The sequence below is a fragment of the Rutilus rutilus genome (assembly GCF_951802725.1).
Source record: "Rutilus rutilus genome assembly, chromosome: 25".
Lineage (NCBI taxonomy): Eukaryota > Metazoa > Chordata > Actinopteri > Cypriniformes > Leuciscidae > Rutilus > Rutilus rutilus.
This window is the reverse complement of record NC_140229.1, coordinates 10,320,621-10,345,677: the sequence shown is the minus strand read 5'-3', so window position 1 is coordinate 10,345,677 and position 25,057 is coordinate 10,320,621. Positions and strand designations below refer to the sequence as shown.

General features: G+C 41.3%; 1 protein-coding gene across 2 annotated transcripts in view; it reads left to right on the top strand.

The window, feature by feature from the left end:
* The window catches only part of rxfp2a (relaxin family peptide receptor 2a), a 63,267-nt gene that overhangs the window by 6,155 nt on the left and 32,055 nt on the right, over positions 1 to 25,057 (top strand). For both annotated transcript variants that reach the window (XM_084401297.1, XM_084401296.1), the window contains exons 2-5: positions 19,931 to 20,074; positions 20,358 to 20,435; positions 22,526 to 22,631; positions 23,627 to 23,698. In XM_084401297.1, coding sequence (XP_084257423.1) covers positions 19,931 to 20,074; positions 20,358 to 20,435; positions 22,526 to 22,631; positions 23,627 to 23,698 — 400 coding nt within the window. The remainder of the gene's footprint in view (positions 1 to 19,930; positions 20,075 to 20,357; positions 20,436 to 22,525; positions 22,632 to 23,626; positions 23,699 to 25,057) is intronic.

The window sequence follows — 25,057 nt, the reverse complement described above, 5'->3', positions numbered from 1 at the left end:
TGCTGGAAAGCTTTTCCTCTTTGGTAATACATCTCAACCATTACACTTTGTTTTTTCTCCTATTTACACAGCCAGGACCACACACACACACACACACAAGACATCTAGCAAATGTTCACAAATTTATGTTTAGGTCAGGGGTGTCCAAAGTTGGTCCTGGAGGGCCACTGTCCTATAAAGTTTAGCCCCAACTTGCCTCAACACTACTGCCTGGAAGTTTCTAGTATGCCCAGTAAGAGCTTTATTTGCTGGTTAGGGTTAGGAGGTGTTTAATTGGCGGTTGAAGCTAAACTCTACAGGACAGTGACCCTCCAGGAGCGGGATTGGACACCCCTGATTTAGGTGTTGATTTAAATTTTCAACAGCGTTTCTCAGAAATCACTTACCGCACTTTTAAATATGGCATCTACCCTAGCGTATGTGGTTCTTTTGAGATTAAAAACTAATTTTAAAAGACTGTACTTAATAAATGTCCAGGATTTGCCATGTCTATCAGGGAACACTCTCACTGCAAACGCATCGTGTTGTCTTGAATGCCTCTCTAAAGCCCCTTTCACACAGAGATTCCGGAAAATACGCGGATATGTGTCCTGGGATTTGTCCGTTTGATTTTGGTTCATTCCCACTGCCGGTGATTTTCCGGAATCTGTGAGTGCGTTCACACACATGCCGTAAAGTAGGGCTGCACGATATTGGAAAAAAATTACATTGCGATATTTTTTTTCCCAACGATATATATCGCGATATTGCGAGCCATCAATCCAGGCTAAAGTCAATAATTACCATTCCATGTTATTAATAATTTCACTAATAAGCAAGCTTCATTACAAGTAAAAAAAAAAGGCCACTTAATATTTTATTCCAGAAACATATTTCTCTCAGAATTCGGTGAACGTTCTTCACAGTTCTTCAGGTTCTAGGACCCGAAAAATTATGTTTTCTGTGCTGATTCAGTGACGCGTTCATGTAAACGGCACCTATAACCAGCAAAAGTAATGATTAATAATATGTAAAATATTGCGATGTGACATTTTAATTGTTTATTAATAAACAAGTGTTTTCTGTAAAGATTAAGTTGACAATACTGACTCGCGATCTTCGCAGCAGTGATCGGGAGAAATGCACTTTTCATACAGATTAGGCTATTATTATTATTTTTTTAATGGTTCTGTTTAAAAGTAGAGATTTCTGTAGATAATAGTAATATTTCTATTTTATTATTATTATTATTATTAGGTGTGTGAGGCGAGTAGGCTACCTTTTATGCTGAGTTGCGGTTCATGGATGATAGTTTATAATCTCCAGTTCAGGCGCTGGCTGCTTTAGGCTATTTAATATTTATTTATTAAATCCAGGAAATTGGATAATGAAATACTGATTAAAATTAAGATACAATTAATACGAAACGAAATTCGTTTTAAAGAAAGGCTTTGTGCTTTCTGTTTGAGGTATCTGTGAAAGTTTTAAAGCAGTCTTTTACTGCCGCTTTCATAACGGTCGCGTCCTTAATAACATTGTTTTTTCCTCATAAATGCGAACACGAAAAATAAACGACTTTAAAAAAAAAAACATCCACAACTTTATAACACTCCAGCAAAGTAGCCTACCTCTTTTTGGTCAACATCCTCCTTTTTGTAGACGAAATAGGCTAGTCCCAAATAGCTGATTTTGACTTTTTTGGATCCTCTTCGTAGCGCATTTTTAGCTATAGGATTGCCAGTGAATGTTGGCTGTGAGCGGTGAGCTGCGGCACAGCGAACCAATCACTGTGCAGGCACGCGGAACGCGTATGTCACCCCAGCAAAAAGCCATACAACAATCTCGTGTTTACTGTGTGCTACTAACGTTACCCTTCACATCGCATGTTCCGGCGATGTGACTATCGCTCATTCGCACATCGCGATGTCGATGTTAAAACAGAATATCGTTCAGCCCTACCGTAAAGACACTTGACGTGATGTAGATGTGTTGTAGAAAGGCCAGTCTAACAAAGCTGGCGAACGATCTCAGCTTCAGCGTGGATAGTAAGGAGCTCGCTGGTCTCTGCTTCATTGTATTTTGCAGACATTTTTTCGTTCTTTCTTTGTTGATGACGAACACAGACTTTCTTCTAAGAGCAACAAAATACCCCTTACGGCATTGGTCCTGGCTTTTGTTCACACAGGGCGCGTTCCGTGACTGATCCCGGCAATGTTACTAGGTCCCCATTCCGGCATCGATCCCAGGACGTGTTTGCGTTCACACAGAAGACACTCTAGCAATTTTATGGCAATTTCCTGCAATGAACGTGCTGTGTGAAAGGGGAAGATTGATTCTTCTCTAAGAGGGGATAAACACATTTATTTTGATGGCAGCATCTGCATTTAATTTCCATATTTATCTCCTCACATTCTCAGCTAAAAGTGATGGAGAGTTGTGTTATACTGCATTTCAAAAGGCCAGTGTCAAAAACCTGCATTATAGCCAGAAGATTGAATGCAAATTAAGTCGCACAAGAACCCTGTTTCATTAATTGTGTAATTAGATGAACATAAAGGCTCAGTTATGACTATCAACTTCAACAATTTTCTTTCCACATGACTTTACTCTATTAAACTCCTGATTATAGGTAGGGTATACAATGTTCTTGTGTTTTTTATTTGATTTTGAGGTGTTCGGGTAATGACTTGGCCCGTTATACTATGTTACCCGCATCACGGCTGGGAAGCCTGAATGGGTCAATTGAATGGACCACTTTTGCCGGCTCTGTAGAATAATAAAAGACACGCTGTGAGACAGGACTCATAGGAGTACTGGCTGCAAGCTCCGGCAAAGTTTAACTCTCAAGCTTTTCTTAGCTCTTTATGTATTCACAACATTAACGTATTAACTTTACAGAACAACAATACTTGTTTATCTGCAACACAACACATTCCACCAAAGAAAACAATATTTCTGTAAAGCTTTTCAGAAGTTACTTTTGTCTGTACTTGACTTGTTCTGCAACACATTAGAATCAATCACAATGCATTGACCTGCTACAGTGTTTTCACATGTTTTCACGTCATCATAAACATTAATTCCATTTTCACACTGCCACATAAATGAATCTCACATTTGGCTTCACACTAACCTGTTTTACATGCAAGTCGCCATTTTTGGCTCTAGTTCACACATACATGCATGAATCTTGGGATATATATATCTCTTGGGATCGCGACATAAACTGTCATCCACACCAAATATGAGCTTGAACTTGTCTGGGGAACCTATAGAACAGGTAGATAAAGTAAAATTACTGGGCACAATAATAGATAGTCAGCTGTCATGGGCAGAACATATTGATATCATAGTGAAGAAGATGGGTTATGGTATCTCTATGGTGAGGAAATGTCTTTCTTATGTCCCTACACACATCCTGGGACAGGTGGCTAAATCTTTCATTTTATGTCATCTGGATTATTGTGCCCCTGCATGGTCATCTAGATCTAAAGGTCAACTAAAGAAATTACAAACTGCCCAAAACAGAGGTGCCAGGTTAGTATTACATTGTCCCATCAGAACAAACACTATCAGTATGCACCGTCGACTCTCATGGTTAACGGTGGAGAACAGGCTGGTTTTCAATACAACTATATTTTTCAGAAACACTGTCTTTTCTTCTCAACCCGGTTTCTTATACAACCGAATTGTTAAATGTGATCAGGTTTATTCTCATTTGACTAGGTCAGCTGATAATGGCCAGATGATGTTACCATGCCCAAAATCAAATGCTTAAAAGAGAACAGTTATTTATCGTGCCATCAATCATTGGAATAACTGCCCACTGAATATACATAAAATGAATGGCAAAGTCTCTTTCAGTACGATCTAAGAATGCACTATTTAAAATTGTGAGGGAATGGACATATTTACTGTATGAATGTAATAATGAATTTAATACTGTAATAATTTATTCTGAATAATTTCTGATGATGTTTATAATGATGTCTACAATGTTTTACCCAGGAAGACTAGCTCGTCTCACTTTGGTGACAGCTAATGGGGATACTTTTAACAGTAAACAATAAAAATGTGCCACCATTTTGGTTAGAGATAACTCCAGTAGCAAATGTACATTTAACTCGCTTAAACTTTATCATCCAATTACAATCAACATCCAAAACACTTTAGAAACATTCCTAAACCCTTTTTACTTGAGTATTTTCTCTAATTCACTTCAAATTCACATATTTGTCACTCGTGTGTAATCCTATATATGACTCATTACTACTGCATGCGTATTAATAAAACTAACAGTCTTTCTCAGTAATCCATCAAAATCAACATTTACATGTTTGAAACCGTGTTTAACATCAGTTTCGACCAGTTTTTGAATCGTTTTTGCTCACCTATAGAGTAATAAAAGACACACTGTGAGACAGGAGTACTGGCTGCAAGCTCCGGCAAAGTTTAATTAACAGGAGACAATAAAAACATTTTCTTTACCCACAACAAAGGTAACAATGAATTTAACCATCAATAAACAAATGTTGAAGGCACATTTATGAACAATAAAAAAATTTTTTTTAAAGGGGTGTCCTTTTTTTCCTCTGTTATTTTAACCCTTAAACAGGCAAGAGTAGAAAATGATAAGCAACAAATAATTTCATGTCATTTTTTTATATCATCTGGACTTAAGTAAATCATATCCAAAAGAATTTTTGAAAAATGTTATGTATTTTGGATTTTATGAGTTGTGACTCCCAGATCACATTGCCTGTTTAGGGTATAAAAAAAGGACCAAATCTATAACTGTAACTGCCATTGCATGTTTAAAACAATTATATCCTATACTTCAACTCATAATGTTGACATATTATAAATCATTGGAAAGCTGTGAAAACTGTTTTGAAATCGGACCTTGCGTTACCATAAAAATGGTAAAAAAAAATTGGTAAAATGGTAAAAAATGTTGGATTTAGGTCAGGCTGACTAATTGATCACAGATAACTTGAAGCAAATCATGTGACCAGCATACTCAAGACAGACAGGCTGTATCAGTTTAACCTGTAAATTTTATAATTTGTAACAAAAAACAACAACCTCAGAATACAAATATTGTTACAAAAATGAATACAAAGTTAATCCCTTTTTTATACCCAAAAGTGGCAATGTGACTCAGGTGTAACATATATTTCAAAATGTGCAAAATAACAACATGAACAACATTTTTATAAATTTTCTTTTTCAGCACCTTAAGACAATGTTCATAATTAATGTTAGCAGTGTTAGTATTATTTTTTTCAAAAGAAAAGTAAGTTTAATATATATTTACTTATCTCAAAATTTGAATGTCCTGCACCACTGGCAGCCATGTTGGATTTAGGTCAGGCTGACTAATTAATCACAATTTTTTTTTTAAACAAATCATGTGACCAGCATACTCAAGACAGACCAGGCTGTGATAAATGATAAAAGGATTTGATGAAAAAATCATTCTTACGCCCCAAAAAAGACGACAAAAACTATGTTGACCCAGATCACATTGCCAGTTTTAGTAAAAAAAAAATATATATACATATATACACACACACACACACACACACACACACACACACACACACACACACACACACACACACACATTTTCCAACCTACAACATATACATAAACAAATTGAGAGAGTTGTTTTGAGACAAATGAGCACCTGCCACCATGGACTGGAACCCAGTCTCTTTCACTGTATCTGCAGTGTTATGGGGCTGACCTGTATTGTACTTACATTTTCACTTATATGTCCCATGTACCCCTTTCCCCCACATTTCTGGTATGTGTTTATTTTTTTATTATTTTTTTTTCTGCCTAGGCTTTGAATTGAGTGTTTTTCTTTGGATTTGAAGATGCACAGCATGCATTTCAGCTATTTTAGCTATGGGCAGTGAAAAAAGATGTAGAATTACTACTGGTTGGCAGTATCTTATTGTCACCCAGTATGGTTGCCTGGCAACATTGCCTTAAAAATCCTTTTGCCACTGTCATGGGAGTAAGCCTCTTTCCAGATGTTCGAGGCACATATTAGTTAGCGCCCCAATGTTTCATGTGAGCCCTACAGAGAGCTACAAACCTCAATTGCATGAAACAAAAAACTAAATGCAAATCTAAAACATTTCCACAGTTTAGAGAGCACCGTTCTGCTCTGTAGTGCCAATTGTTACACTTGGTTTCCTTATCTGTGTCATCATGCTCTCTTCTTCTCTTATGCTTTCTCATAAGTAAGTGTTCTTTTGAATTTGTTGCTGTAGCATTATCTTTTGTGCATATCCTCTATTAGCATAAATTACTAATGTGTTTTTCTAAGACTGTCAACCGAATTAAAAACATTTTCACGCTAATTTCTTGAATGCTGATTCAATAAATGAGTTGCATATGTCAATATTTATAAAGTCTCCAATTCCATGACATTACATTAATGTGGTTCAGACAGGACCACTTTGGCAAGTTACTTGAGTTTATGAAACACAATTTATCTTTGGCGGTATGGTTCCTTAAGGGGGTTCTTGCTCCATGATTAATGGCATACAGAGCTTAAGCATTAACCCCCCATAGAACCATCAGCTTGAGTGATATACAGATGATTAAGGCTCTTTAGTAATGTCTTTAAAGCAAAACAGTGTTAACGTGTAGAGATGGCAGTATATCCCGGGGCATCTATACTGTACCTTGGCTATGAGGATGAATGTCTCTCAGCAATTATGTCCGTGACAGCTAGGACTTGAAAGCCTTGGTATTCTGAAACAAAAGAAGACGACAGCTAGAGGGTGCACACAGTAATATGCTTGATACTTATAGTGGTGAGGGCGGGAGGGTTGCGAGCAGTTTGAGCATGCTTACCGAGCAGTAATGACACTTGTTTATATATCCTCCCGGTCTAATAGGAGAATGGTAGGGGCATCATTTCCAGTTTCCTCAGTGGAGGGTCTGAATACATGATAATATAAACAGGAATTTGGAATAATGCAGTTATTTAGAGCACTATTTTGTTTTGTCCAGAAATATAAATTGGTGCTGATAAGCAGAATGTTTACAATCCCTTTGCGGCTCTTCCTCAGAAAAATTGTTAACTTGGAATATTTAGCTCCCTCTTAACCAACAACATGTCTCAATCTCCAGGGAGATGTAAAATGTGCACCTGGGTTTTATAGAACAAATGATCACATTTCCAGACTGAGAATGTGTTTTTCCATGTAGCATAAAAGAGGCTCCTGAAATAAAGATCCATGCCACAAACTTAGAAGTCCAGTTGATGAAATGTGTCAGGAAAAATGAAGTTGGCCCCTGCTGTTTCTTTCTCTATTCAATACACCTTTTAAATATTTTATTTGTTCCCCTGATTTGAAGGATCAGATTTTCTTTTTCTTGAATCCCAACTCCAAACATATCCAGAGACGCCATAAAAGACAACATATCTGGACGACTACTAATGAGATCATAAAAAACAGATTTGCTGGCTTTGTTGGGCCGTCTGGTCCAGTTACTGGGATTACAGCCGCTTTGTTGTATACAGGAGAGAGAGATAAATGAAGAGGTGACATATTTGTGGCATAGCTCAATCCCTTGACTCTCATCAGGCAAATGAAATATGCCATTATAGGGAACAGTTCATTATTAGCTCATTATGTCATTTTTTTTACTCACTGTTATATTTACTCATTATTTACTCATGCTGTTCAAAACCTTTGTTTTTTATTTTACATGGAACACAAAAGAAGCTTTTACATATATCTATATATATATTTTTTCCCATACAAGGACTGTCCAGTCTCCAAAATGCCCCATAGTATTTTATACTCCTCTCCTACTCATGCTTCTGAAGGCAAAATGATATCTTTGTGTGAGAAACGGGCTGAAATTTTAAGTTTGTATTCACTGTTTTCTTTACCCCTGCCGGAGCTCACAAATGTAAAAATGATTTGTGTTGGGATGGAATTACTCAATTTCTGGTCTTTTCCTCACATAAAGCTATCATAGGGCTTTAGAAGGCTTATGTTCCTCTATGGAAGAAAGAAAGTCATGTAAGGCTTGTTAACTACTTAAAAAAGAGAAGTTTATTCAAGTGTGCTATTAGTATACTTCTTGTAAACTATAAATGAGAAAGTATACTTTCAGTTTACTTTTTATGTACTTCTCAAAAATATACTTAAAATTATAACATACTAAATGTTTTCACTGTTATAAGGTAGAGGACGTATCTTCTGCAAGAGTACAGAATCTCCAGATCAAAAATTTGAAGAAGCAGAAACAAGTGATAGAAGATTGCTTACACAAATGTAAAATATTGTGGAAAAAAATTATCAAAACTGCCTAACGTTACCGAATGAAATGTCCACCTCAGGAAGGGATAACAACTGTGAAGCTTTAGGGGTGCTGATGCATTCAAGAAGATTTATTTTGAAGTTCAATTAAAAAACAACATAATTTACACATTCCGAGTTGAAGTCATTTTCTATACAATTGAAATATTTTATCATGTCATTTAAAATATATAGAGCACCTCATAAAATCAGCTGATTTTAGGAATTCTTTGTTTTGTCAGGTACAGGTTTATAAAAAAAAACTAATTATAAAAAAAAACCTTTTAACCGATTTGGAGTGGTTTGAAAGTGAATTTTGAATTTTGCTCATTATTTGACCCACTGGAATCTTTAAAGAAATTAATAAATGGGGCCCAATTTTCACCCACTGTCCCACAAAAAATATAATGGGTCCAATGTGATAACCAATGTGGGCCTGAGGTTTTTGTGTGTAGCCCACGGTGGCCCCATTATTAGCACCCATGTGGGATCCAAGTGAGCCCACATAATGAAATTGGGCCCCAATTAGAGGATACTATGGACCCATCATGTGCCCCATGGGCTAACATACACAGGGCACATGTGGAGCCGATTTTCTTTGGGCCCCTTCTGGGTTGCCAATGCAGGGCCCAAGTGACAGCCCATCAAAAACCCACATGAGGCCCACATGGAAATGTTGGCTGGGATGGATGCCCATTAGTCAACCAGTTGTATGTCCTCATTTAACATTCTTGATCTGGACATAGACGAAGATGAAAGGTTTCCAAGATAATTGAATAATCCACAAGGTAATACAGATAGCTAGTGCAGACACAACCAAACACATACGAGACCGGACAATGAACAACAGACAAGCAGAAACTTAAGTAGTGCAGATAATGAGGTGCCAATTAAGCTAACTCATAATGCTCGTGACCATGGAGATGGGATACATGTGATGAAACAAACTAAAAGTCCAAACTAACAGAACTGTGACAGAATGCCCGCTCCTGGAAGGCGTGTCCTCGCGCCGTAGAGAGAAGGAGGAGTAGAGGATGAGGAGATGATGAAATAGACAGAGGATACTGGAGGCAGTTCTGGAGGTGGACGGCTGACTGGGAGGAGGCAGGACAGAAGAACTCAGGGTGGTGATGATGGGGTCCAGGGAGGAGGCTTGAGTCGGAAGCGGCAGATGGTGACCCAGGCCACAGCCAGGATGGTGGACCACGGCGGTGGTGCTGGAGGGAGAAGCCATGGTGGTGAAGGCCTCAACGCCACCTTGGGGATGAGCGAAGGTGACGTGATGTCCGACTCGGGTGAAGTCGACGGTCTGAGGGAGCTCAGCGAAACCGAATGCTCGACGATCACAGCAGACATTGAGGAAGGGAGGAGCGCAGGTGGAGGAGTCAGGGCGACAGGTCGAGGTGGAATGACACGATCTGAAGTAGGAGGCGGAGCCACGGGATCCCCATGCCCTGGGGCAGTTGGCTCACAGCAGGCCTGTGGTGTAACCAAGTCACTGAGAGGAGGCAGCGGAGACACATCGGGACTGGTGGAGGACAATTCGGACAGGGCAGCCGACGTGGCTGAGGTCTGGGAAGAAGGCTGCGAGATGATGAACTGACAAAGACATTTAGAAGAGGAGGTAGGAGAGGAAGGCTTGGTGGCACCAGTGAGTCCAATATAGAACAATCAAACAGATGAAGGGTTAACTCTAACTTATAGTCCAGAAACTCACTCTCACTGACGGACAGGTGGGCGGGGCTCCTAACCAAACCCTCAACTTCCACACTTCCTTGGCACAGGATGGGACAGCCGGCTCACACACCTCGTTTGATGGGCTCCCCTCAGGCTCCGGTGTGATGTCAGGCTCGATCGCTCCGCCTAGCGGGGGCTCCAACATCGCGGTGGGCTCGTGCTGTCTCCTCTCGCCATCAGTGGGTCTCTGGCTGGGCACTGGCTTAGTTCCGGACCAGGACGCAACTCTCTCCAGACATCGAATTAAGGTTTCCTTCCAGTCCAGTCCTGTGGTGTCTGGGAGGTCGATTGGGTGGTTGAAAGTTGCCCCGATCCGGAACAAGGTCGTCAGAGTCTGGTCGTCGAGGGAGTTGGTTATGGCAAGCCTGAAAAACTCCCTCACGAAATCCAGCAAATCGTGGCTGATAAACTTTCCCCACTCAAACCCCAATCCATATTGGGTGGTCCGATCTTCTGTAACGGTTGCGCTGACGATGAAGGCACGAACGAAGATGAAAGGTTTCCAAGATAATATAATAATCCACAAGGTAATACAGATAGCTAGTGCAGACCGGACAATGAACAACAGACAAGCAGGAACTTAAGTAGTGCAGATAACGAGGTGCTAATTAAACACAACTGAACTAACTCATAATGCTTGTGACTGAGACGGGATACATGTAAAGAAACAAACTAAATGTCCTAATTAACAGAACTGTGACAAGCATATAAACCGCCTAGAAAGTTGGGGGGGGGAATTTTTTTTTTGAAAATATGTAATAATGAATATAAAAACACACACACACACAGAAACACACACAAACACACGTTAGATTACCATGGTTTATGGAAACATTCCATACACTCAAAAAAAATTATTGTTGAATTTACTTAAAGCAGTTCCCCTTCAGGGACTACCGCTGCGTGAAATCGCAGTGGGAACGCCTCCAGCGTAGTGCGTCTGAAGCATGAATGAAATCAGTCAATGGCGAGACGGAACGTAGTAGGCGGGTGACGTCACCGACCAGGAAACTATAAAGCACCCCTGAAACACAAGCGAAACAGCTTTTGTTACTTCAGCATCGATCTGTGTGTGTGTCTGAAATCTGTCTCTATATATATATATATATTATTGTAGAAATGACGAGTGAGCAGCAGTTTAAGCAGTGTGCTCCCCCTTGTACTCGATTTATAACGGGTGGGGATTCACACGATTTATGTGTTGCTTGTTTGGGGATGCAGCATGCCCAGTCAGCTCTCGAGGGGGCTGATTGTGTGCATTGCGAGCGTCTGCCTTTGAGAACACTGCGCTCGCGGCGATCGCTCTTCGAGGAGAGCGGTTCGCTGCGTGCTCCCCAGGGCTCGGGTCCCGCTTCTGTTGAGGCAGAGCGGCGGCGCTTGACTTGGGGATCGCAGATGGATCTCACCGCGGGGTTTGAGACGGGCTCCGCCCTATCTCAGCCTTCTCCGGTGAGACCCAGTACCTCTCTCCCGGCTCTGGAAGCCCGCGCTGCGGTTACTTCTGCCCGGGAAGAGGTACATGTTGTTCAGGAACTTCAACTATCCAGTTCTGAGGAGCTGGATGTTGAAAGTATCACAACAGATGAGACACGCGATTCGTCATTTCAATGTAGTAATGAAGATGAGCTTATGGAGGTTTTATCTCGTGCTGTTGAAAAGCTCAGCATCGAGTGGCCAGCTGATAGGCAGGAGTCTAAGCCAAAAAGTAGACTTGATGAGAGATTTCTGCCCTCACGTGCCCAACCTTTTCGCCGGTGCTTACCATTTTTCCCGGATCTTCACACTGAGGTGTCGAAGACCTGGGCTAGACCTGTGTCTAGCAGAGTTTACACAAACACTTCCAATGCATATGGTAACATTATGGGAGCTAAGGTTTATGGTTATGTGACGGTGCCGAAGGCGGAAGAGACGCTCGCGAGCTATCTTTCGCCTGAATCCGCGTCGTCACTCAAAGCACCGGCCCTTCCCACCAGACCTCTCAAAAATACATCAAAACTGGTGGGGAAGGCTTACTCGGCGGCGGGTCAGGCGGCTGCATGTCTGCACACTATGGCGATCATGCAGGCTTATCAAGCTGACCTGTTAAAAGAAGCTAGTGAGGGGGGGGAAATTTCGGCTGTAACTATTAATGAGCTCAGGCAGACAGCTGATCTCACTCTCCGGGCCACCAAGGAGACCGCTAAATCCATTGGTCGGTCTATGGCAGCCCTGGTGGCCACGGAGAGGCATTTGTGGTTGAGCCAGACATCAATGAAAGAGAAAGATAAATCTTTTCTTTTAGATTCCCCGATTTCGCCTACTGGTCTATTTGGTGATGCATTACATTCAGTCACAGAGAGGTTCCAGGAAGAAAAGAAACAGGCGGCAGCTTTTCATAAATATATTCCCCTCAAAATAAAAATTCAAAGTGGGGCTGCTGAGCGAGGGCAGTCCCACCCGCCGAGTAGCTCATCGAGGAGAGCACAGCAGATACAGAGCGTCGCGTCTCGTGCCCCCCCGCAGAGAGGCTGGAGGGATGAGACGGGGCGCTCTCAGACGAGGTCTTCGCGGGGCAGGGCTGATCTGAGGACAGTCATTGTCGCCAAGAAGGCCGCGTCTAAACGGTCCTGACGTCCACGATGTCAGGATTAAATCTGAGGGTGGCCCCCACCGAGAGAGACCTGTGTTCACCTCCCGTAAGGGTGCCTTGTCTCTCCCGTTACCCTCAGGGGTCTGCACTACTAACCCTGCCAGTACAGGGCGTAGTGAGATCCGGCGAGCGTTTTCCCGAGGGTCGCTCGCCCCCTCCTTTGAGGGCTCTGGAGTGCACAGACCAGTTGTTCCCTGCAGGTGCGCCGTTACAGGGCACTGTGTCTGTCACACAGAACATTCAACCAGAGGCCAGCCTCGAGAGGCTGGTACCCTTAGTATATTTTCTAGTGGAATGGAAAAATCTTCCCAATGTGTCTCAGTGGGTCCTGCACACAATCGAAAGAGGTTACGCTATACAGTTCAGGTCTCGTCCGCCTCGGTTCAGCGGGGTTCTTCCCACTGTGGTAGGCCCCGAGCAGGCTCTGGTAATGGAGCAGGAAGTTATGACTCTTCTTCAAAAAGGAGCTATAGAACGGGTTCCTCCTCCCAGCAGGGAGTCAGGCTATTACAGCCGATACTTCATTGTTCCAAAGAAAGACGGAGGGTTGCGTCCAATTTTAGATCTGCGTCTCTTAAATCGCACTGTAGGGAAACTCAAGTTCAAGATGCTGACTCTCAAACAGATCGTGTCACAAATCAGGTCCGAGGACTGGTTTGTCACGATAGATCTAAAAGACGCCTACTTCCATGTGTCTATTCTTCCTCAACATCGGAAGTTCCTGAGGTTCGCTTTCGGGGGCGAAGCGTACCAGTATCGGGTTCTTCCGTTCGGCCTAGCACTCTCACCCCGAACATTCACAAAATGTGTGGATGCGGCTCTAGTTCCTCTGCGCTTACAGGGTATCCGCATTCTGAATTATATAGACGATTGGTTGATCCTAGCTCATTCGCAGTCTCAGGCGGTTCGGCATCGAGATGTCGTTCTCGCTCACATCAAGAAATTGGGGTTGAGGCTCAACGCCAAGAAGAGTGTGCTTTCTCCAGTACAGAGATCCATTTTTCTCGGTGTGGTGTGGGATTCGACGACGATGCAGGCTCAACTTTCCCCTGCTCGTATTGCTTCGATTCTCGCTGCAGTGAATCAGATCAAGCTAGGCCAGTCACTCACTGTAAAACAGTTCCAGAGACTGTTAGGTCTCTTGGCAGCAGCGTCCAACGTTATTCCTCTTGGCCTGTTGTACATGAGACCGCTTCAGTGGTGGCTCAGAACCAAGGGTTTTTCCCCGAGGGGAAATCCGCTCCGCACGATCGTGTGTTCGCGACGGTGTCTTCGCGCCCTGGTCATGTGGAAGGATCCTCGGTTCTTGTCCCAGGGCCCCGTGCTGGGAGCTCCTTGTCGTCGCGTGACGCTAACGACGGATGCTTCCCTCACGGGCTGGGGGGCGATCATGAGTGGTCGCCCGGCTCAGGGTCTGTGGCAGGACCATCATCTCTCGTGGCACATAAACTGCTTAGAAATGTTGGCAGTGTTTCAGGCTCTGAAACACTTCCTCCCAGACCTGAGGGGCCACCATGTGCTTGTCCGCTCAGACAACACATCGGTGGTCTCTTACATAAACCATCAGGGGGGTCTGCGGTCGCGTCCATTATGCAAGCTAGCCAGTCAGATCCTTCTATGGTCCCAGGGGAAACTTCTGTCTTTGAGAGCGATTTATCTCCCGGGGTATCTGAATCGAGGGGCAGACATACTGTCGAGGCAGGGGCCGAGGCCCGGGGAATGGAGACTTCACCCCGAGGTGGTGGAGCTCCTGTGGGAACATTTCGGTCGTGCCGAGGTAGACCTTTTTGCTTCCAGAGAGACATCGCACTGTCCACTGTGGTTCTCTCTCAGCCATCCAGCCCCGCTGGGGTTGGACGCTATGGTACAGGCGTGGCCGAGGTCACGCCTGTATGCTTTTCCCCCGATCGCTCTGCTCCCAGGAGTTCTGGAAAGGGTTCGCCGGGACGGAGTCAGCCTACTCCTAATAGCCCCGTTCTGGCCGGCCCGAGTATGGTTCTCGGACCTTGTGTCCCTCCTCGACGGCTCTCCCCTAGAGATTCCGATCAGGAGGGACCTACTCTCTCAGGCGTGTGGGTCGATCCTTCACCCCCGCCCAGAGCTATGGAGACTATGGGCTTGGCCTCTGAGGGGGCTCAGCTCATAGAATCTGGTCTCTCGACTGAGGTCGTTGAGACCATTCTCCAATCCAGAGCTCCCGCTACGAGGAGGTTATATGCCGCGAGGTGGAAACTTTTCACCTCTTGGTGTGGAGAGCGCCAACAGGACCCAGTTAACTGCCCGGTTGGTACAGTGCTGGAGTTCCTGCAGGCCCGTTTCTCCACGGGGCTATCCCACTCCACACTAAAGGTGTACGTGGCGGCCTTGGCTGCTTACCACGTCCCATTGAGTGGAGTTTCTCTTGGGAGACACCCACTTATATCTCGCTTCCTTCGTGGCACTTTGAGGCTGAGGCCAGCAGTACGCACGAGGGTGCCATCATGGGATTTGGCCATCGTTCTAGAAGGTCTCTCCCTAGCTCCTTTCGAGCCCATTGAAGAGGTTTCCGAGAAGTTCCTTACTCTCAAAACTATTTTCCTGCTTGCTATCTCGTCTCTAAAGAGAGTTGGAGACATTCAAGCGCTTTCGGTTGCTCCCTCGTGCCTGGAATTTTCACCTGGTATGGCCAAGGTTTTCCTTTATCCTAGGCCGGGTTATGTTCCTAAAGTTCCAACTACTGTAGTTAGACCTGTTATACTGCAGGCTTTCTGTCCTCCTCCGTTTGTGACGTCGGACCAGGAGAAACTTAATTTGCTCTGCCCAGTGCGGGCTTTAGATGCTTATGTCCACAGAGCTGCCCTGTGGAGGAAGTCCGAACAGCTGTTCGTTTGTTTTGGGCAGCCCAGCAAGGGGTGCCCGGCATCTAAGCAAAGGATGGGCAAGTGGGTGGTTGAGGCCATCTCACTTGCTTACGAGTCGGCCGGTCAGCCTTCACCTTTGGCTGTACGGGCTCACTCCACCCGGAGTATGGCTGCTTCTAGTGCTCTCCTTTCAGGAGCTTCTCTTCAGGACGTTTGTGATGCGGCAGGCTGGTCCTCACCGCACACATTCGTCAGGTTTTATAGTCTCGATTTCAGCTCCACTCCTGGGGCGCAAGTTCTTTCGTCAGCCTGTGCACCTTGATTTCACACGACGGGGCTTGCTCGCATGGGGACGTGGGTATTGCGTTCCCACTGCGATTTCACGCAGCGGTAGTCCCTGAAGGGGAACGTCCCGGGTTACGTATGTAACCCTGGTTCCCCGAGGGGACGGACGCTGCGTGTCCTGCCATGCTCCCGGCATCCCCGTGGATCGCTTGCTTCAGTAACATCGTAAGCTGTTTCGCTTGTGTTTCAGGGGTGCTTTATAGTTTCCTGGTCGGTGACGTCACCCGCCTACTACGTTCCGTCTCGCCATTGACTGATTTCATTCATGCTTCAGACGCACTACGCTGGAGGCGTTCCCACTGCGATTTCACGCAGCGTCCGTCCCCTCGGGGAACCAGGGTTACATACGTAACCCGGGACGTTTCAAGTGGTTCCACGCAACTATATTTAGTAATTTGTACAAATAACAATTTAGTTGAATGAACAAAAGAAATTCAAGTAAAGCTGACAAAATGTATTTAAGTAGATGTTACTGTTACATAATATTTATATGTTCAGTTTACTTAATAATGTTACATTTATAAAAGTTATTACTAAAGGTGACCGCATTTATTGATTTAATTTACTTTATTAAATTAACTATTTGCTCTACAAGTGTAAGTGGAAAACTATTGAATGACGACAAGCATATTTTTTTTTAGAAACAAAATGTATTTATTTTCTTCCCCAAGGTCTTGCAATGTGCAACTTTCAAGAAATTGTAATAACTTTTCCTTGCAAAAATAATACAGAAACAAAGATTTTTGAGCCATCAATAAAGGTAACAATAAATCTGGCCCCAATTTTTTAAATATTTTTTTTAATCAACCACTACAATTTACATTTCACAGATCTTAAAGGTGGGGTAAGCGATATTTGAAAAACTTTTAAAAGTTGGTCGGAAGGACACAACCAGACACAACAACAAATGTGTAGGCAATTATTATTAGGGGGCGTATGATGGTGGAGGAGAGAGAACGAGCAAGATGGAGATTTGAGAGGGTTCAAAAGGAGGATCACTGGAAAAAGGAGGGTTGAGATTAGGAAGCTTTAGGACCCCCGATATATTAGAAAGGTTTTCCAGCCCTGGAGAGCTAAGCGGGAAGGCCTGAAAACAGATGCTTTGATGCTTTGATTGGCGGAATATGTGAGTAACACTGGTTTTGAGTGTCATTATTTGTCTGGAGCTGCTGTGCTGTTGACAAATAACAACGAACTCTGTTTGTATTTACTCTTGTGTATGTATGTTCATTTTTTAATCATCTACGATTTATTTTTCGTGAAGCATTGTTTTGTTGCGCTACTGCTAGGATAAATAGACATCTGCTCTTGCATTGCATGTGAAATAGAGGCCAGCTAGTGAGAGTTGTGCAGGCTGATGACTGCGAGAGACTGCTGTGTTTACTGTTTAGCTTTCATTTTTTTTTTTTATTATTAAGCGTTAATCAATGACATATGAATACAAAACAGCATTGCTTTTGTGCACTCTATATTCAAAAACTGCAGGGACAATCAGAATAAGAGGATGGGAAATTATTACTGCGACCAAAAAGGCAATTCGCTAATCTATTGTACTTCAACAATTGCAATCTAGTTGACACTGTTATTTTGAAGTCTTTACATGCTTGTCTTGAGATAGAAATGCAAGTTAGCATAACTGACTAAAATGGAAAAATACTAAAGAAAGAAAACTTAATATATGAAAAAACCTATATGCAACAGATTAGTATAGCCACAATAAATTGCTAACTTAAAATAATAAAACTCTGTGGACACATACATAATTTTTTTCTAGGCAGTTTTTATCAGGATGGTAAGGAACATTAATAAAATATTCATACCTGACAGAGTCACCCGCATCTTCTCCACAACGTGGCTCTTCTGTTTTTTGTTGCTCAGTGTAAGCAGCTATGGTGCGCGCAAAGGTCCAGGCTATATTGTTTTATTAATTTGTGCGTTTCACTCAGCAATGTTAAGATGACTGAACAAATAGTTTTTAAGCAAAGCTGACAATACAAATTTTTTTATTTTTTTTTGAAAATACTCAGTTAACTTAAGTTCATGTAGTTATTTGAGTTTTTTAAGTAAAGTGAACAAGCATTGTTTGAGTGAAACTAACAACAGTAAAAGTTCATTAAGCGTAATGGTTTTTATACTGTACAAACTGTATGTCCCCCAGTCCTAAACCCATCCATCAAAGAACATATTTAAAATTTTAGATTTTCAAAAAAGATCATTCAATATGTTTTGTAAGCTTGTTTCCCGGGTCCCCATAACTTAGGGAAAACCTTTTTCTTGGTCAGACTTCACTCAGAGACAGGCAGTAAAAAAGAATGATTCTACTAAAAATAGGAAAACAAACTAACAAAAGATAAGATAATACTTAGATTTTGACTGAATGTGACGTCTGTCTTCCTCTGTGTTTTGCATTCAGAGCTTAACAATAAGGACAGTATACTTGATCTTTGATCTTGTACATTTTTTTTTTTTTTTTTTTTTATCCTTTGCAAACCTTCTGTGACATTTGGTTTGCAAAATGTGCTTATTAACTTTTTTAACTTGTCAGCTACCATTATTTAATTATCTGGCTAACGTAAATGAGGATTTCAGCTATTATTGCAAAATGTCTTAGTAAAGAAAGTGTAACGTGATTTGAAAATATATGTGTGGAAAAGATGTAATAAATAATCATTTTAAAATAGTTCAAATGAATACTTGTACAAATATTCATTTAAAATTAGAATCATAAAATTCTGATGAAGTCTGAGTACTGGCCCAATCAGTCTGGTGGACAGAAAGGTTTCTATTGAGCCTTGGCGGCTGGCGTTATTACTTTAAAACACCTCTAAAACAACACTATAAAAATATTGTTCCATGAGGAGTTGTTTTTCATTACCAGCACTCTGGCTCCTGTGGCATAATAGGCTACTCTTCATGACTTGAGGTTGCTTGATGAAGACTTTTTATTTACAGTATATGCTTGAAGCTTATTTCTTTTATTAATTTATGTGTGTTATACAGTTTTCTAAATGAAAAAAAAAAAGTGGGCAGACTGGAGAAGCAAGCTTCTGGTTCAAGAAAAGAACCCAGTTATTTTAAACTTTTTTTATTATCAAAGTGAATATCAATACACTCAATACACTATAAGAGTGGCTGCATGTGAAAACGGTATGCTATGGAATACAACGTTTCAGTATAGTGATCAGTTTTATGCAGAAGCTGTATAAGACTAACCAGCTATAACTATCTCTGGTTGTTGTATAAACCAAAAATATATATATAAAAAAATTCTTAGCTGCATATATATCATTTGTCATTTCACTGGCTAGTTAAATCGTATTATTCACTAATGCCCAATGTGACATACGGACAGTGTGACAAATAGCCTCAAACAGAACAGCGTATTTCTTGTATACGAGGCTGTTAGAAACAAGGCCATGTTTCATTATGATAAAGCTCTGTGTTGAGAGCCACCCACCCTCACAATTTATTACAAATCCACTTTGTGATGAGTGTTAGTGAGAGCCAATAAGAAAAAAACACAAACTGAAATTTATTATGCAAAATGAAGCTGTCAGACAGTAATTTTTTTATTGCGAAAAAGCCTTTGTGCAGAACTTTTCGTTTGTATATTCTGGCCTGTGCACCTCTCTTTGTCATGTCATATGGAAAGAAGAAGAATTGCGTCCCATAGGGAACCCCGTCTTCGTAAAGTCATATTTTCCAATTACAAAATACAGCATTGTCGTCATGCACTGTGTGTGAGTGCTTTTCACGCCGTTGTATTTACTGCAGCACCTGTAGCCGTAATCGTGCATTGTTAGGATGGTAAAATAAATATGCAAAAGATACACTCTTCATATCTTTTGTAAAACTCAATCGAACTCTGCTGTGTTTTGGTGCACAATCATCCGCATTGGCTTGTGCTTTCCATCTAACAAAGCTGGAGGGCTTCTATTCATCTTCTTTGCCCTGATGGAATCACAAAGTACTGCGGTGATTTAAAGAGCTTTTCACCGGTGGTTGTCCTTTTTGTACTTTTATAACTTTTCCTTCTCTTCCTCCTTCTGCCCTCTTGCCGCCAGCAGCATCCATGATGGCTAACAGGGCTGTGACAGAAGGTTGCCCTCTTGGCCAGTTCCCTTGTGGGAACATGAGTGTGTGTTTGCCCCAGGTCCTTCAGTGTAATGGCCACAGAGACTGCAAAAACGGAGCAGATGAGGAACACTGCGGTGAGGCCACATATATTTGTCTTTTTCACTTTAATGCTGTTCTCAGTTCTAAAGCATTTCATCCATTTAAAATAGGCTTGAAATGTAAGGTTCAGTCTTACTGTACACCTGGGACAAAATGTTATGTTAACACTTTAAAATACATTAGGAGCTGATGTTTATTCAGGTTTTCCGCAGGGAGACATTCTGACATCTTTCTTAGGTCATTTCTTTCTTTAAAGTGTCATTTTTATATTTTTTACAGTGACTTTCTCATACAAAGACTTGCTTTTACTTTTTGCAGGGGACAACAGCGGATGGGCGGATATTTTTGATCGCACCATAAAAAAGGCAGAGCCACAGGACCTTCCTAATGACTGCTGTATGTGTCCCGGTCTTGATCTGATTTCCTCTGGAAGAGATAGGAATACATAGATAAGCATAAATTATGTTTTCTTGAGGCTCACCCAAAAAATTTAGTCCAAAACTCAACTGCAATTTTCATGTGAGGGCCAGACTCAGATTTTCTGACAGAAAACCAGAGAGTCTTTTTTTTTTCTTCGTCCAGAGCTTATTTCATGAATTTACAACCTTCAATAGCCTACTGGTTGCCTTTAAAGCCAGAAATGCTATAGGTTTCATTTTACTGTAATGCGTCATAAATCTGCATGAGTTTTACGATCTTGTAGAAGCATCTGGTTGGAAATCTATTTGCTTTCAAAGTCTGTTGGCCTTGAAATTTTTGTAGTTACCAGGAGCCTCATAATGACCTGAAAAATGGGGGAAAGTTATAAACTTTTATGAATATGGAATGGATCATGAATATTAATTTGGTGACGCTTGCCTCGTAATCGTTCCAAAACAGATTTGCTGAAAGGCAGGTAAGTGGGCATGGACCATAGTAAAACTATTACTTACTGCTTCTGCATTTCCTGACAGTACTGGTTAGCAGATATTTGGTCTTAAGGTTGTCATTTATCCTTACTTTTATCTTGACCATGACCATTTTCTACATCCCTTAATCCTACCCCATACCTAAACATAACCACAGAAATTAGCAGTAATTCTTTCTTCAAGACGGGTCTTTTTTTTTTCTTTTTCGGTAACATAAAAAGGTAGATTGGTCTTTATGCAACTGGCACCTACTTGATTGTTGTTTTTGTTTGTTGTCACTATAGTCACCATGTCCAAGAGAAGGTCTTTTTTCCACCCTGGCACATGTAGTGTTTGCAAAGGTGGTTCGGGTTGATCAGCTTGTTCTTCTTGCTGGAGAGAACTCAGGCTTGAACTGATTTGGCAAAACTGATGGCACAGTTTGCGTAGTTACAGTTATGTTCACAGTGCCTCAGGAAGCCTTTGGAGCTGATTCTCGCCGATTATGGTTAGGGGCATTACATATTAGACTACATAGCCTAGCCTATAATAAAAGATAATGAATTTCAAACCTGAACCAAACATATTTTTATTCAAAGATCAACAGTCTGTCATTAGTCTTTAGTCTACCACAAAAAAAACATTAAAATCATGACCTCAAATGTCATTGTGAAAAAAAACAAAAAAACAATGACTGTTGTAACAGTGCGTAAATCAGACCTTGCAGGCTATAGCCTAACGCTAATAAGCCTTATGCCAAAATTATTATTACAACTAAACTGTCGGTCATTAAATAAGAAAACAAAATAATTGTGAAGATTATGTGCTTTGTGTAATCGACATCAGACATTAGGCAGAAGTATTTTTTTGCACACAGTGCTGCGACCAATCAGTCACTCCTTTACGACTGGCTGCCTGCACATTCACTGTCCTTGCGGCTGCTGCAACTTGCGCTCACTTATCAATGCATATGAATTTGCGCCTGGTATCTTTGTAGAACATCAAAAAGTGTTGCAGCCAATGACGACTCAACCTCCACGGACAGTTTTTAATGTTTTATCAGACAATAACTACTCAAGATTTGGCTTTAGTATAATTTTCGGGACAATTAGGGCCGGATTCGGGATTCGGGACAAAAGCTTAGATTTCGGGACTGTCCCGAATTTTTCGGGACGTCTGGTCACCCTAGTTTAGGCTAAGGGTGAAAACAGGTGTTACAACAATGTAAATTATAATAAAATAATTATTTAAACATTAAATGATGTAACCTTATTCTAGTAGACCCCATTAACAAAAAATGGTAATATTTAAAAGAGGGCGAGGGGACAGAAAGAGAGATCAATGACTAGAAATAGGGCAAAATGGATAAAAACTATATTTTTCTCAGTGTAGGCCTAATATGAACAAAAAATGCATTAATGCAAATCATCAAATAGTGTATGATTGTTTATGCATTCCTGATAGTAGAACTTAGAACTTAACGATAGCAAGCAAACTAAAGACGCAACAATGCAACATTTTTTTTTTTTTACAGCTTTGTGTACTTGATTTACTTAAATAACTGAGTTTATTATGTTTGTTTATGTTGATGTTTTACAGTTCTGAAGCAGTACCCAGAGAGATGTGATTGCATTAAGACAGAGGTGGAATGTGTGGACAAGAACCTGCATGCCGTACCCGTCTTCTCCTCCAATGTGACGTGGTTGTAAGTACATCAAACTGGGAGCCAACTGCAGAGCTTTACTTCTCTGCTTCCACTAGAGGTTATTAATCTGTAGCTGGAGAAGAGGAGTACAGATTTGACATCAGTGAGACATACTGTAGAGCTTTAAAGCACTGAATTATAAAGCTTAACGAGATAAAGAGCTTCTTTGCGCTGAACAATTACCAAAAGAAATAAAAATGATGTACACTGCCTGAAAGGTGGGGTTTTGTTTTGTTTGGTTATTATGTTTCAGTTGTTCTACACGAATTCTAGTTGTGCTTTTGATACTTTTATTGTGATCTGGACTTTGAAGATATTGAGATATACAGGGTGGAAGAGGTATTTAAAGATAATTTATGGTTTTTGGAATAAGGATTCTGGAGATGAACTTTTGGATTCTGGGGATGTTCTTGGAAAATGAAGGAATGTTAGATAATGAATATCAGTGGTCACTTAAATTGTATCCAATAATTTATCCACATTGCTTCATCTTTGTGGAATAAAAAGACTCCTTAAAGGGAGAATTTATTCCAAAAATTACAATTCTGTTCATGATTTACTTTCAAATTACCCTCATATCTTTCGAAACATGTGCAATTGTTTTTCTGTGCACACCAAAGGAGATACTTAAAATGTCCATTTCAGCATTCTGATATGTGTTATCTCTATTTGTGTTACTATGAGTTGGTTTTGCTCTGTTTTCTGTTCCCGCTCTTGATTTGTCTTCTTGGTTACTGATTGATTAGCTTACACCTTATGTTTATTTCTTTGATTAGTTTGGTCTACTTAAGCTCTGTTTTCTGTTTTTTGTTCAGTTCTTTGTCTGTTCTCGTCAGTGTGCTTAAATAAATTGGACCATTGCACATGAATCCAGCTTTTATTTCATCCTTGTTTCTGCAACCCAACTGTGACAGTCCACTGTGACTTATTATGCCTTTGAATGTTCTGATAGTAATGCGGTGTTGTTTGTAATTCAATGCTTTATAATTGTACAGGTCTCTGAAGAACAATAGGATTAGGATTTTGGATGATCACATCTTCTCTAAATATACACAACTGCAGAGACTGTGAGTATAAAAATGCACATTGCATTTGCTTAAAAGTCTTCAGCCAATGTCTTCTGAGTCATTCTGCAGTTTTACTTTTCCTGTGTATCGCCAGTTCCTGTTGATGCCTAAGTTTATGGATGCTGTTAAATTTCTAATATCGGATGAACCTAAATATCTCAGCCCTGAGGACTTTAGGTCACGTCTCAAAACCTGGTTCTCTGAGGGAGATGAGTGCAATATTTCACCGATCTGCAGGCCATCGATAAAACACTTTAAAAGTGTTTTAGGCCATTGGCCAGTGCAGCAAGAAAGCCTTCCTCCTGTCTACATAATCTACTGCTCAGGCCTAAATCTTCATTCATAATTCATATTGTTCTGAGCTGATGAGCAATACCATTATACTGGTGGAGTCCAGTCATCAGAGACAGTTTCAGTTGAAGTTTAATGGGCTGCTATTTCTACCAGAAAGACTCGGGAGATAAAATGATATAACAAGAGTAAATTTATTAATAGCTCAGCAAGCATAGTCTTTGGCGTAGGCCCCGTCCTTAGCAAGCAATGCGAGGGTAACGGAATCTGCAAATCCCGCCTGAAGATGAAGGCAGGGGCGCAGCCGACCCCCTGGAGGTAAAGGAAGGGACCATCCTGGTGGTGGTGGGGAGGATGGAGGGAAAGGACCATCTTGGAGGTGGTTGGGGAGGATGGAGGTAATTGGCGCCGTCAGTATCTGCGAACTCAGACGGATGTAAGTACCATTCTTTTATACTGAGAGTGTTAACACATGATTGGTTAGAAGTGAGTTAATTCATTATGCGCTGATTGAGTCTTCCTGGCAGAACTTAACGCTAAGCTTACATATCTCGACTGGAAAGTCACTAACAAGTTTGCATATAATGAATTTTCGTGCATACTTTCTTTTCAAATGGATGTTAATGGTGTGTTAAGCTGATTTAATCCTACTGCTTTTTATTGGCTGTAGTGAACATGCACTGTTTATTTCGTCTGGTTTTTGAGATGTTTATGATTTATCTTGTCTTGTAGTACACTTCACCATGAGAATTATGCATGTGTTATTCTTTGTGAGGAAAAAATGCACTGTGTGAGATATGCACCCATCAATGTGGTTGTTTTCATGAATGATTAGTTGATGACGAGATGGGCAGTTAGGGCAGGTTTTTGTGGGCAGTTAGGGTTCTGATTAATTGTGCCCAATCAGAAATAAAGAGAAGAGACACCACTGGCTATAGACTATGCCTAGAACTGAGAACAGTCTTTATATCCACCCTATCTAACAGTTGGAATGGGCTTGTACAGGGCATCTACAGAATATAGGGCTTAATTCTTTTGCACCGCAGAGGCGAGTCCCGTAGTGAGATC